At 39.6% G+C, this 14,807-nt stretch overlaps 1 protein-coding gene across 4 annotated transcripts in view; it reads left to right on the top strand.

Annotated features, from left to right (window-relative positions):
* The window catches only part of gbf1 (golgi brefeldin A resistant guanine nucleotide exchange factor 1), an 89,744-nt gene extending 77,904 nt beyond the window's left edge, over positions 1–11,840 (top strand). For all 4 annotated transcript variants that reach the window (XM_022194324.2, XM_022194327.2, XM_022194326.2 and 1 more), the window contains 6 exons: positions 425–555; positions 748–849; positions 1,849–1,962; positions 3,659–3,836; positions 3,964–4,134; positions 5,447–11,840. In XM_022194324.2, the coding sequence (XP_022050016.1) occupies positions 425–555; positions 748–849; positions 1,849–1,962; positions 3,659–3,836; positions 3,964–4,134; positions 5,447–5,700 (950 nt within the window). In that variant the 3' untranslated portion in view covers positions 5,701–11,840. The remainder of the gene's footprint in view (positions 1–424; positions 556–747; positions 850–1,848; positions 1,963–3,658; positions 3,837–3,963; positions 4,135–5,446) is intronic.
* The last annotated feature ends 2,967 nt before the right edge of the window (positions 11,841–14,807 follow it).

Below are 14,807 nucleotides of genomic sequence, written 5' to 3'. Positions count from 1 at the left end.
TACTCAATTCTTTTGATTAACTTCTTTCAAAGTCTTCATTACTACATGAAGCTGGACAGACATGGATGCAAACTGTAATTTGATTGGTTGGTGGAGACATACAACCTTAAGGTGGTCATCCTCAGTTCAAGTACATTTACAGTATTTTTTAAAACTGATAACTGCTCCTACTGTATAAAGGTATTGTGATGATCAGAAAAGTAAAAGGGATTTTAAGTATAAAGGGCAACATTTTGAAAGTTCAAAGGCCATAATTAGATTTGTGTCATGACATATTGGGAAAGTTTTCTTGAAATTTAGTTCTCTAGGATTTGCAAATATGTACAGAGCTTGAGCATCCATGAATAAGACTTTTCAGGTAAGTGCAAGTCTTCATCACAGCTCATGTCTGCTTCATTGTTTTTGTGGTTGTTGTCCTCTGCAGGCATTGCTTGGTTGTGTTGTGATGCCAGACGACAGGTTCGCATGCAGGCCCTCACCTACCTCCAAAGGGCGCTGCTTGTCCACGATCTGCAGACACTTGATGCAACTGAGTGGGAGTCCTGCTTTAACAAGGTATGAAAAGGGAGGAGAAGCTGCATGTCTGTACTAACTATGAAGTCCTCTGTCTGGTAGCGTATACAGAGCAGGTCAGTAAAGCTAATAATGTTGTACAGTCACTGAACTTCTTCTTTATACTGTCTATTTGAAGTTTCAACAGATTGCACCTTTTTCATTTTAAAGTCGTTGTTTAAATGTGTGTTGCAGGTGCTTTTCCCGCTGCTCACTAAGCTGCTTGACAACATCAGCCCAGCAGATGTGGGAGGAATGGAGGAAACCAGAATGAGAGCCTGCACGCTTCTGTCCAAGGTTCAAAGCAACACTCACTGCCAACAGTCATTCATAGCTGATGTTTGCTATTAATTTGTGATTTGAACATTTTCTAGCACGCTTTTCTGAATACGGTCTTCTTTGTAGCTCTCTGTTGTGAAGCAATCATGTGTATTGGCTTTAAGTGATGATTAGAGTCCCAGCATGCTAGCAACAGTTGCACATTGTTAAAAAGAGAACATGCATAGACAGTTTTTTTTCTTTTTTCACAACATGGATCTTACTCTTGGCCATGCTGGATACTTCATTAATCATATCTTTATGATGGAGTCAATGTGCAGCACAAACATGAGATGTCAGAGGCACCCCTTACTCAAAACACTGTTTCATTGGTGAATTAAGGAGAGCACACCTGAATCTTTCACTGCAATGCAGAATTCCAACAAGAAGTGTGGGTCAGGGTCAGAATCAAATAAACATTTACAGCTGGCAGATTGGGTAATAGTTTTTATATTGTTCCTTCTAATAATAACATTTATCATCATGTGTAAACTGTTCATGTTTAAAGTCTGTTCTTGTGCTAGACTGCAGTGTTTCCCCTCCTATATGACCGACGAGGCAGGCTGCCTCGCTGGTATAGGGCACCGCCTCATTACAATTTTGCCGAAATTGCCGCCTCACTGGTCCTTGCCCAAAAACAAAAAACAAAAAACACAAAAAACGGAAAGCACCAAGCCACCGGAGCTGTCATTTTTAACTCTGCGGGTCCGCCGGCTGCCCCCCCTACACCCCACCGCCTCACAGCCATTTCAACCCAGGGGAAACACTGGACTGCTCTGTTGAAACTGTAACTCAAACTATCAGCCCAGGCTGAGAAGCGAACCAGGGATTGTCTAGCTAGTGCTATCCACCGAGCTACAGTGCTAACCATTGGTCCACCGTGCAGTCAACAATTAAAAACAAGAGCTTATTTTATTCCTAAGCAGAGCTTATTCTTGTGTTAGTAGCTGTAGGTGATGATTTTTTCTGTTTTCCCAGGTTTTCCTCCAGCACCTCTCTCCTCTACTGTCCCTCCCAACCTTTGCCGCCCTCTGGCTCACCATTCTGGATTTCATGGACAAGTACATGCATGCAGGATCCAGTGACTTACTGGTGAGGATAGTGATAATACTCATTTTTGTAAAAAAAAAAGTTATGTGATTAAAGCTAAATTATACAGTTTTTACACTAAAAGGAAGGTGAAGATGCCTTTAAAATGACATGAATACTATAATAACCAAAATGTGATTTGCATATTTTCTAGAAATCAGGTTTAAAATAGTGATTGCTAGACAACAACTTGTTGATAACATCAGGCCTTTTGTAGAATCTTCCTGAATCCCACATAAACAGCATTTTGCTAGTCCAGTTTAACCCACAAAGGTTTGTGGTCTAAATGTTTGTGGTGCTTGTTTTGCTGCCACAAAGGAGATCAATTCATGGTTTTCAAGTGTCCTGGTGTCTTTACTGCAGAACTGAACCAGAGAAAAAAAATCTGTCTGCCAAGAATGACAAACTCAAAAGGATAGTCTGAAAATGCTGAATGTCAGACCAAAAAAATGAATTGAACGAGTGCTCCATGAGCCTGGCACGAGAGTGGAAATCTGTGACTGATACACCACCATTCAAAGGTTTGGGGTCACCGAGAAATGCCCTTATTTTTGAAAGAAAATGATTTTTTTTTCTCCAATAAAGGTAACATTAAATGAATCAGAAATCCAGTCTAGACATTGTTAATGTGGTAAATGACTATTCTAGCTGGAAACGGACGATTTTTAATGGAATATCTCCATAGAGGTACAGAGGAACATTTCCAGCAACCATCACTCCTGTGTTCTAATGCTACATTGTGTTAGCTAATGGTGTTGAAAGGCTAATTGATGATTAGAAAACCCTTGTGCAGTTATGTTAGCACATGAATAAAAGTGTTTGTTTTCATGGAAAACATGAAATTGTCTGGGTGACCCCAAACTTTTGAACGATAGTGTAGATGCGATACACACGAGAGTTTAGCATATTGCTGCATTTGATATATGTGAGAGGAAGCTTTGCTACCAGGACAAAAGCAAAAGTGTTTCCAATCCTCAAGTCCTTTCTCAAAAACTGAGTCTTCTTATCAGTTGTCCAGAATGCAGTGAAGAACGAAAAAACCTAAATCAAACATCAAATTTAGTGTGAGGATAGTTTTTATGGCACATTTGATTGGGTTTGATGAATGAAAATAAGACACATTTGCACAGCACCATATGTACAATTGATCCATGATGACTTCATTTACATGTACATATCAGAGTCATGTTTTTCCACCTAAAGCAAATAAACAACCATCCATCTTCTGTCTGGTGCTTCTGGTAAGTTGGAAAACGATGTTCAGTATATGTGAATGTTGCCGTAGCTGTTGGTGACAACGCACAAATTCTTCCATGTCATATACAGTTCAGCATTTTGAGTCATTTGCGACTATTGCCAGGTTGAATTCATGGACATGTTTATATCAGCCTTCGGAACAGATCATGAACCTATTATTTGATCTCTAACATCTGTGTGTGTGTTCACTCTTTAGTGAAAGTACGTTCATTTATGTCTTGTCATTATCTCTGATCAAGCACTGTAAATGAAGACAAGTGTGAATATTTCAGACTGAAACAGTCGCTCAAAGGGTTTGTCAGTGTGTAGATTAGGAGGCATGCAATCCTATAAGTTGTCTAAAATGGTGAAAAGCAGCTGACTTGGAACAAAAAGGAATTTGCAGAATCTGTGCCTCATGTAGTGAGACTTACTCTCTGACTTGGCTGTATTTTCTGTGCAGTTGGAGGCAATCCCAGAGTCTCTAAAGAACATGCTGCTGGTGATGGACACAGCAGGGATCTTCCACAGTGCCGACTCCAAGACAGGATACTCAGACCTGTGGGAAATCACCTGGGAAAGAATTGTCTGCTTCCTGCCTAACCTGAGGGAGGAGCTGTTCAAACAGACTGTCATACAAGGTACACAGCACTGTACACCTCACACAACATGAAGCTGGTTGAAGCAGCTTGACTTCATACCGTAACAAAATGTGCATTTTTTGCTTGTTGTGTTATTAGGAGCTTAATACATTTATCATGTTTATAGATCCAGTCCCTGCAGAGCCTGTGCAGCCAATCCTCCCAGCAGGCCGGCCTCCATCCCCTCAGGTGTCTCTGCCACCTGCCCAGCCCCCCTCTCCTGTCCCAGTCCCAGCAGAAGCTCAGACCTCCAGCAGGCCAGCATCACCCCATGAGCTTCAACCAGCCAGTGCCAACGGTAAAAACTCTAAAGCTTTCCCACCTTCCGGTAAATCTGAGCACACACATTGATTCAGCCAAGACACTGTAATTCAGCCAAACCAAATTTAATGTAAATCGTGTTAAAGTTCTCTGTCGTAGCCACGAACATGATGCATTTTGTGGATGTTGTTGGAGCTGATTTGAATTCTGATAGCTAACAACTGATGATTGGAATTTAAAGATCAATCAGTAAATGAGTAATTAAACAAAATAATACAATAAAATCATGCACTCAGTTTGAAAGTATGATTTAACCCTCTAAACCCCAAGCAAGTTCTGGGCAGTTTGTTTGCTCCTGACACATTTCTCCTCCCTATGGGCTCTTTTTTTTTTACTGCGCTGTAAAATCCATGCTAGAAGTAGAGAGAACTCAAAAATGTCTTTTGTATGAGATAATAAAGTTATAATGTTAGCTTAAAATGGTTTACTTTCTATGTTTTTTATTAGATATGTAGAAGAAAAGGATTTTCAAATATAATGAGATTAAACTTAGAATTAGTTCATTTTCCCAATGAACCCGAGAGTCACATGAATAACGTCTTTCTGTTGCACCCTTGAGAACAGCATTCCGAAGGTGCTTTGACAGTCAAAACATGCAACACAGACGATCAAGAAAGACATAAGGAGACAAGACAGAGTAGTCAAATAAATGATTATAAATGCTAGTAAGTTAAAAGAATAACTAGCTAGGTTAGCACGCGTCATAAAGGGAACTAAGCAATTTGGAAATGAAAGAATAAGATTAAGGGTTAAAAGTTAGAAATTAAAAATGAGAAAATTAGAGATGACATTACACCAGAGAACAAAGGAGCTAAAATTAAAATAAAACAAGAGAGAAGATATAAAATAAACAGACACAGTACTGAATAAAACACCAAACTAATTATAGCTAAAAGTAAACCTCACATAAAAGCAAAAAAAAAGTGTGTTTAAAAGAAGTTACTGACTCTACAAGCCTTATCTCCTCAGGCAGGCCGTTCCAAAGTCGAGGGTCCTGATGGAGAAAGCTCGGTCGCCGTTAGATTTTAGTCTTGACTGTGGAATGACCAGAAGGATCCACCTGAGGATCTAAGGCTGCCAGCAGGCTCATACAGGGTCAACAGGTTGCAAATGTAGCTTGGGGGCGAGACCCTGATGAGCTTTGAAAGTGATTAGTAAAATCTTAAAATTAGTTCCAAAACAAACGGAGCCAGTGGAGGGGAGCCAGGATAGGTGTGATGTAATGTTTAAACCGGTAAGACGGAATAATGAGTGAACTGCATTGAGATCTCTGTGCTTTTGTTTTGTAGGATCAGACCGGTCGTCTCCGATCCCACCCTCGGTTCCTCCCATGCCCGTGCCGTTAACAGGATCTCCTACCCAGGCTCCCTCACCTCTGAGCCAGTCCCCCCTCATCCTGCAGCCCCTCGCCTCTCCCCTGCAGGTGGGAGTCCCGCCCATGTCCCTGCCAATCATCCTGAACCCTGCCCTCATTGAAGCCACGTCCCCTGTACCGCTGCTGCCTGGTCCCAGACCTACGAGTCCCTCTGATGAGGTCAAGTAAGGGGAACTCCATCTGCCCTCCAGCTGCATTACTCTCTTTAACAAATGGACCCAGCTCTTACTTTTAGCAGCTGCTTGTCACCAGGTCTCTGAACTCTGTGGCAGGACGACATAGATAAATTATACCCTCTTTGATTTACAGGAAGAATCTCCCTAAATAGGTGACGTTGAAAAAGCAAGTTGCTGGAGCACCCTGCTTTGTTTGTGCAATTTTTCTGTTTATCTTCTAATTATACATTAGATAAATGACTCAAGGGAGACAATGTACTCGACATCTGGAACAGAAAACATTGCATGAAAGTCTTTCTAGGAAAAATATAAAGTGTGATTGAGGCACAGTGAATTCCAAAATCTCAGCAGGTCTAAAGCACTGAGAGCGCCACCATTCTGTCCTCCTTCTGTCCAACCTGGGGAGAGTTTATATCACTTATTGTGGAAAATTTACTTGTAGAATCCATTACTTCTAAACTCATTGCGTTATGTATATTTTAAACTGATACAATAAAAAATGACCATTTCCCCACTTAATTTTTATTCTTTGGAAGGTAAGGAAGGCTTTAAATTCTAAGTCTGGTGACATTCTGTATTTTATTTACTGTCTTAAAGTCTGTTCAAAAGACTAAAACCAATAATGTGTTTGTCCATCTCTTAAAAAGGCTCAGTAATTTCCTAAAACATCTGGGTAGTGTAGTTTTTATTACACAAATATAAGGACAGCAGTAGTTCTCTATGGAATGGAGGAATAAGACACATTAATACACATGCCATACTTTGTTGGAATTATTCGGTGTTGGTTTTGCTCTGCCCACAGGTTCTGTTGGTAGTAAGGAAACAACTACAGTTTTCAACACCTCTGATTCTGACTCTTGAGTTTTCTTCTTTAAGGGTGCTATCATGTATTCAGGATGAACTTGATGGTGGACTGCACAGGAAGTGTAGAATAACGGACCGGGACTTTAGGGGTTAGTGTAGACTCAGCAGCATTAATGAAATCGTTGCTGAACGCTCAAAAGAAAGAGGAACACCTGAAGGACACACTTCTCACCTGAAGAGTGGCCTTCACATAGATTTTAATTTCAAGCTGACCTCATAGCTTTGCTTGTACGACCGTGCTTTACATTAATCTGGAAATTAAACAGTGGCAGTAAAGGACCACACAAGTACATTGTTGGGATTTTCGGTACTGCATATTGGTGATTGAACAGCATTTCTATGGCAAGCCATTTTAACGTTCAATGGGTGATATCAGTCATAGATACGCTGCATTCCCTTGATATCTATAGCATCATTCTGGCCAGTCAGAACCACAGTTTGAGAGATCTGTAATTTAGTTTGGACTTGAGAATAATTGATGTGAAGGTCAGAGGTTCAAACCCCGATACAGCCACTGTTTGCCCCTTGAGCAAGGCCCTTAACCCTTGTGGCGTCCTGCGGGTCAAAATTGACCCACTTTGAAGTAGGTCAAAGTTTGAAAATGTAGAAAAAAATATATATTTTCACAGTGAAACGTCTGATGTCCACATTTTCAACATTTTTGGGAAAACTTTGAAATTTTTTGGGTGGAAAAAAGAAATCTTAAAAATGTTTTTTAAGAACATTCACAGCAAAATTTGCTGGATTTAGGTTGATTTTTTTTTTTGGTGAATGTTCTTAAAGAAAATATTAAATTTTACTGATGATGTATATCAGAATAGATATTTTTAGGATTTTTTGGGAGATTTTTACTCATGTTTTGAAAATATTTACAAGAATTTTCTTGCCACATTTGGAGGATTTTTAAAAAATAAAACTTATAAGGGAAACTTTTAAGGAATTATAGAAATTTTCTTCTTAAAGATATACCAAATTTGGGGAATTTTTTTTGCTGAATTTTTGGATTTTTTTTTTCAGACAATCAAACAGTATTTTTTGGTGCCTGTAAATGAGGACAAAAGGAGGGTTAACCCTTCCTGCTCCAGGGGTGCTGGACCATGGCTGACCCTGCGCTCTGACCCCCCAATTGGGCCGATATGCGAAAAACAGAATTTCCCCTCTGGGGACAAATAATGTTGGGGGTAAAAATATCTCAGATGCCATTGTCCATCCATCCATTATCTACACATTCTATACGATCCTCATTAGAGTCAACTATCCCAGTTGACTTAGGGTGGACAGATCACCAGTCTATCACAGGGCTATATAGGGACAAACAATCACACTCACATTCATACCTATGGACAATTTAGAATCACCAGTTAACCTCAGCTTGTTTTTGGACTGTTTGAGGAAGCCAGAGAAACATGCAAACTCTATGCAGAAAGCTCCCAGGAAGGCCAGGACACAAACCGTGGATCTTCTAGCTGCACGGTGGCAGTGCTAACCCTCAAATGCCATCACGACTCCGCTAACTGTTCATGCAGGGCTTCCCATTAATGTTGGTCCATCGAAGCGTCTGAATAGTGGCAGCAGAAGTGATGGCCGCTGTTGTGGTGCTGAAAGATCGTTAGATAAATGGTGGAAGATTTTGTGGTTGACAAGAGCTTCGTCTATTAGAAACTTGTGGTCGAAATTTACTCGAACTAGACATGCCAATAAAACGGTTGTTAAATGAGACTACAGCTGAAGTGCCAAAGTATGTTTGAAAATCCAAAACCTTGCACTCATCGTAGCTTCTGACCTAAATATCTGTGATGCCATTTTGCCTTGTCAAAAGTCAGATTCATGATATCTGTAATTACATTTTAACAGGGACAGAATTCCACTTAACCACTACGTCATTGTGACCTGTTCAGACTTCATTTTGCGGATCTTAAAGAGAGAACAGTTCTAGCTGAATTGAGGAGAAGAATTATGCCGAGTCAGAATTAAGCTGTACATATCTAAAACTGGAATTACAACTAGTCAGGATTTAAATGAAGAAATCTGCAATGAAAAGCCCATGAATGTAGAAACGGCTTGCCATAGTCTTCTGTAGCTTTGACTTCAATTGGGTGCTCCAGAGGGCACCACTGAGGGATTAATGTCTGAATCAGACCTGTATAGAAAGATGACTATTTATAGATCTGGTGGTTGGTTTGGTCCATAGAATATCCAGACACAGAGACACTGAGCTGTACTGATTATTTTCTGTCTTTTTAGTTCTTAATGAGCTTTTTGTCCCCGATAGCTTAACAAAAGAAGTGGCTGTGATTCCGGGCGCCTTATGAAATCTAGTTAACAAAGAGTAATCGCATGCATATGAAGCCTTTCTCAGATGGACTGGAGACGTCACACATGCAACATTTCAAAGTGTAGATACCAGCGTCTGTCGGCAGGACACTCAGAGCTCCTCACAGCGACTCTTTTACTCTATGAGAAGTCATTAAAAGAGCTGAGTGTTGATGTTCCTTGATCGTGTTCGTGTAGCTCGCTGTGGACGGCAGTGATTAATCCCCAGACCCGGAGGAGGAAGTCTTTACGGATCTCTATCATATCACAGGAAATCTATGGAAAACATTAGAGCAGTAACTTGACACCTCAGCGTTTACTCCAACTACTACTTAATACTTGATGTTGAAAAGTGAATTACCACTGAAATCGCCTAAAGCATCTGAATTTGGAAGTCGTCTATTTCTGTTTATGTGGTTGGATTTATCTTGCAGGTATGTGTGGCAGCCAGGATTTACACATTTGTATACAAAAAAAAAAAAAATGACAGAGTTACCTGTACAGAGGCTGACTTCATGTAGGTTTATTTGTTTTTAAGAATTGCTCCTTTGTGCTTTGTGTCTGTTTACTGCCCACAGACCTGTGTGATGGTAATCATCAGATGACTGTGATAAGACAGGGATTTTCCCGGGTACGCCAAAAGTGTAAATGAGTCAAAGGAAATATGTGTTGAGCATCTGTTTTAACAGATAAAGAAAAGCAGCCAGACTCTAACCTTTCCCTCGTAATGTCTCAATAATCTTTTGTCCCATTTGTACTTAAATCCATACATTATCTATATGCTGCTTAGTCCTCATTGGGGTTGTGGGGAGGGGTTACCAGTTCTCTAAATGGGATCATAATTTACTAAATAAACACTATGCTGTATTTAAAAAGTACCAAAACTAGAAACTGAGACTATTAACGCCCATAAATATTTGCTATTTTAACAGATCAGGTTAGAAGTAAGTTTATGCAGGTTTAAGGCACTTGTGCATAGGCTGTGTCTGTCTTTAAATAAAGTTTGATACAGAAAAAAAACTAAAAATAACCACCAACATAACAGAGAGGAATTCAAACTGCATAACACTGATGGATGGTTTACAAAGGAAAATATCTAAATGCTATGTTCAGTGGTATTTTCACTTCAACAGTAAGTATTCAGTTGTGGGAGAAACTGCTCCACTTTGCTTCCGTAGATATGTGGTGGTGATGTTGTTGCATGCTGATTGTGCCTTGTGTACAATAACATGTCTGTTTTGGCAAACTGACTAATACACGTTTCAGCTCCATTCAGAGTGACCCTGGGATTCTCTCAGTGATGTTTCATGTTATTTATTGAACTGAGGAAGAGGAGATGGATGTTTCCGCTGCAGTACAGACGACATAGATACAGTGTGTGTCAGTCAGGTAACAGCACAGCCTTATAGAGCCACCAACATGTAAGCTGTGTGTTTATTTGTTGTACAGGACTTTTTACAGGAAATTACGTGAATATAGTGTGTGTATGTATATATATATATATATATATATATATATATATATACACACACACACACACACCTATATATGCATCTCAAAAAAATAGAACGTCGTGAAAAAGTTTTCTTGTAACTTCATTCTAAAAGATAAACTTTCATGTATTCTATATTCATTACACATAAAGTGGAATATATTTTAAGTCTTTTTTTTGGTGATGATTGTGACTTTTAGCTCATAAAGACCAGAAATCCAGTGTCTCAAACTATCACTAAAAGGATTTAAAAATGTTCAACTCCTGAAAAGTATGTTCATTTATACACTCAATACTTGGTTGGTCCACCTTAACTAGAGCCCAGGTTACTTTGATAGCAGCCTCCAGCTCATCTGTAGTTTTGAGTTGAATGTTTCTGATCTTCCTCTTGACAGTAAACCAAATGGGGCTCTAAGGGGTTCAGGTCAGGTGAGTTGGCTGGCCAATCAACGACAGCAATATAATAACTAGCAAACCATTTGGTAGCAGTTTTGGCACTGTGTGCAGATGTTAAGTGTTTCTGGAAAAATAAATTGGTACCTCCATAAAACCTGTCAGCAGATGGAAGCATGAAGTTCTCTAAAATGTCCTGTGTTGACTTTGGACTTGATAAAACACAGTGGACCAATGCCAGCAGATGGCATGGCATCATTACACTACGTAAACTTCACACTGGATTCAAACACCTTGGATTCTGAGCCTCTCCACTCTTCCTCCAGACTCTAGAACCATAATTTCCAAATAATATGTAAATGTGCTTCCATCTGAGAAGTTGACTTTGGACCAGTGATCAACAGTCCAGTTCTTTTTCTCTTTAGTCCAGGTAAGATCTTCTGACTGTCTCTGGTTCAGGAGTAGCTTGATATTAGGAATCCAATAACCGAAGCTTCTTTCCTGAAGATGTCTTTGCTTGGTGCCCATTGATGCTCTGACAGTGTCAGTCCTCTACCAAGCCTTGAATCAACTTCTGTTAATGATCTTCTTGAGGCTCCAATCATCCGTCTTGTTTGTGCACCTTTTCCTACCACACTTCCAGTCAACTTTCCATTAATATGCTTTGGTGCAGCATTCTGCCAACAGCCAGTCTTTTCAGAAATGACCTGTGGTCTGTCCTTCTTGCGGAAGGTGTCACTGATCATCTTCTGAACGACTTTCAATTCAGCAGTCCTTTCCATTGTTGTGGTTGTGTGTACTGAACTTGACCAAGAGATCCACAGTATTTACAGTTTGAATAGTAACTCTGTCAAACTTCAAATTAAATATTTTGATTTAAAATGCTGGATTTCTGTTTTTTTTATGAGATATGAGCCACATGTCTAGAATTTGTACAAATGTTCATTTAAAAAAAAAATGCTGGAAAATATTAGGCTTTTCCATGACGTTCTAATTTTTTGAGATGCACTAGTATACATATAAATGAAAGGAAATGTACTTTTTACTATGTAATAAATGTAAAGAATGTGCTCATCCTGGTGCGTGTGGTTTATTTTCCTACTGGTTGTAGTCCTAACTGAAGCTTCACAAAATGCTGCTGAGAGACACTTGAATTTACCAGAGCATAAATGTTTTTTGTCACAGTGTAGACAGTCAAAGATGGAGACCTGATTATCCCTGTATCACAGACTTAAACTAGAAAAGCACTCAGAGAGCACAGTACTCTGCCAAGGCTACTCAGTTGAAGCGTCATCTCTGACGGATGAAATCTTGAATAAAAAAATGACCTTGCGCACAGTACAGGTGTGTGTTATAAATGTGCATGTCATGTATGAATACCAAATCACTCTTATAAAGGTCTGCTGATCAGTTCATCAGTTTTGACAAGCCTTTGTTTTCCTATTGTTAAAATAAGCGTTTCCTCCATGCTTTTATTGTAAAGGCGTATTTTTAATGTTGCAGGCTTTTATTTTGTAACCATTCCAGCAGCACAGCAAGTACTATTCTTAGAAGAGATTTCCTGACATGACGAAGATGCTGCCGAAAATTCCGAAAATTCACAAAAAGATGAAAGACGGGTTTCACGCTGTTGCTGTGTAGCAAAGGATGTGTCTAAACTTATAAGCATCTAGCAGGGACAAGGTGTTACGGTGAAGAAATGAGGGAATGACAGAAAGGTGAATCTGTGTTCACAATAATAGGATTGTACTTGTATTTATATTCCCTGACATATATATATGTCAGGGTAGAGACTGTGATTTGGTAGAGTTGGAGTTTCTACCAGTAGAGATTGCGATTGGAGTCTCTACCAGTAGAGTTTGAGATTGTAATCTCTACCAGTAGAAACCTCAATCCTACCAGTAGAGATGGAACTTTAAATCTGACCCCTGACCCTAACCTTAACTAACCCTGACCTTTAAATCTGACCCCTGACCCTAACCTTAAAAGTCTAACCTTAGCCCTGACAAATCTCTACTGGTAGGATTGGAGTTTCTACTGGTAGAGATTGCGATCGCAGTCTCTACTGGTAGAGACTCCAATTCTACTGGTAGAGGTTGCGATCGCAATCTCTACTGGTAGAGACTCCAATCGCAATCTCTACTGGTAGAAACTCCAACTCTACCAAATCGCAGTCTCTACCCTGACATGTATATAAAAATGCTGTTGCCGTGACAGCGGGTTGTTGCCATGACAAAGTACTTTCTGACAAGTTTGGAACCCTCAAATGCTAGCCAAAATTACCACACACATCAGGACTGCTGAAGATTTAATATTTTAGATGAACTGCACGTGTGTGGAAAAATAGCTCCATAGCACCACCTGGAAAATTTCAAACATTTACGGCCAGTACCTGTCACATACAGTTATGAAATTTGGTAGAGGCACAAAAATGTAATTGACACCCATGGCCAGAACCCAACAGGAAGTCGGCCATTTTGAATTATGGGTCATATTTTTTTGACAATTTTGGGTCATTTTTGACCATGATCAAAAGCTATATACTCAAACAGGGTAACACTGAGAGAGCTGAAATTTGGCCAGGATGTACAGTAGGCAAGGGTGATGAAAAATTATCAGAATGCTTCGCAACAGTCTGAGGGTGTAGAAATGGCGGCCCCTGGAAATTTACAATTTGCCATGAAACAGGAAATGCTGTGTAACTGCCCTGAACATGCTCCAATCTGCAGATATACAGCTATAGTCATAGCGCCACCTGGTGGATGGAAGGAAATGCTTTATAACTAGCTGTACATGCTCTGATCTGCCTGAAACTTTACATGTGTGATCAGAGTCCAGTCCTGATGACATCAATGGGCCCAAATACACTCTCGGTTGCAACGCCACCTGGTGGACATGCATGGATTCGCCGACCAGCAAGGATTTGAGGACCCGTCCATCGCTGCTGGCAGCTTTAATTTGTTTTTTTGCAGACCCACCATGACGTAACACGTTCGTGCACACGGTCAGAGGTGTTTGAAAGATGAAAACAGGAAGAGCAAGAGTGGTGCAGAGAAGGCAAGAAATAAAAAAGAGGAAAGCTCTGGAAACAGACGCAGCCAAATGTGCAGAAATTGGAAACTTTTTCACTAAAGCTCGCGGTTTGAAACAACAAATGAGGACGAGGTTTATTAAATGTTGCTATGAAGGTATCGCTGTTTTTCTTTGTGACTGCAACGTGCTCCAACTGGAACTTGAACTTAGAAGTAAATCCTTCCATCTGACAGGATTTAGTTGCATTAATAACCTCATAACATTCTAATTTTTATTCCAGTCTTAGTTGGAAATAGAATCTCTGTATTGATTCATGTAAAAACTGAACTTCACAGCATGCTGAGCAAAACAACCAGATGAAAACTGATGGTGTCGGATTGTCAGACTGTAGTGTTGCAGCTTTTCTATCTCAGTTCATTCTGACATTCAACTCTGAATCTACAGCAGCTGATGGTGATCCATGCTGTGGAAGTCTCACATCTCCTGATTTAATTGCACTGTTTATTCACCAACACTTTATTTCATAAAAATCCCATCTACTTTTTATGAGGAATGTGATGTTGTGAGGTGTTTGTGTTGCTCCTCACCTACTTCAGACAGCCGGGACAAAACAATGTTTTGTGGACCAAAGGCTAAACTCTGACGTGTTTAGAGTGACATGCTATACGACAGGCTTTTTTAATTGACATAATACTATGACTTTTTTTGTTTTATTTTTTTTTAATCAACATATAAGAATTCGAATGTTTTTAAAAATTTCTATACTTTTATTTGTGCAATGAACTATTATTCTATGGCATTTTTTAGACCACATATTACACTTTGATGTTTTCTAGAATAACATACTATTTTGACAATATACTGCACTATGACATTTTTTGAACCACATATCATACATGACAATTTTAGGCAACATCCTATCATTTTGTGCTTTTTTAACCACATAATAATCTGTGGGTTTTTTTGTCGGCATGCTATACTATGAACTACAGGCCATACTATGT

The sequence above is a fragment of the Acanthochromis polyacanthus genome, chromosome 15 (assembly GCF_021347895.1).
Source record: "Acanthochromis polyacanthus isolate Apoly-LR-REF ecotype Palm Island chromosome 15, KAUST_Apoly_ChrSc, whole genome shotgun sequence".
Lineage (NCBI taxonomy): Eukaryota > Metazoa > Chordata > Actinopteri > Pomacentridae > Acanthochromis > Acanthochromis polyacanthus.
Note: the sequence above shows the minus strand (reverse complement) of the source record. Positions and strands in the feature narration are given on the sequence as shown.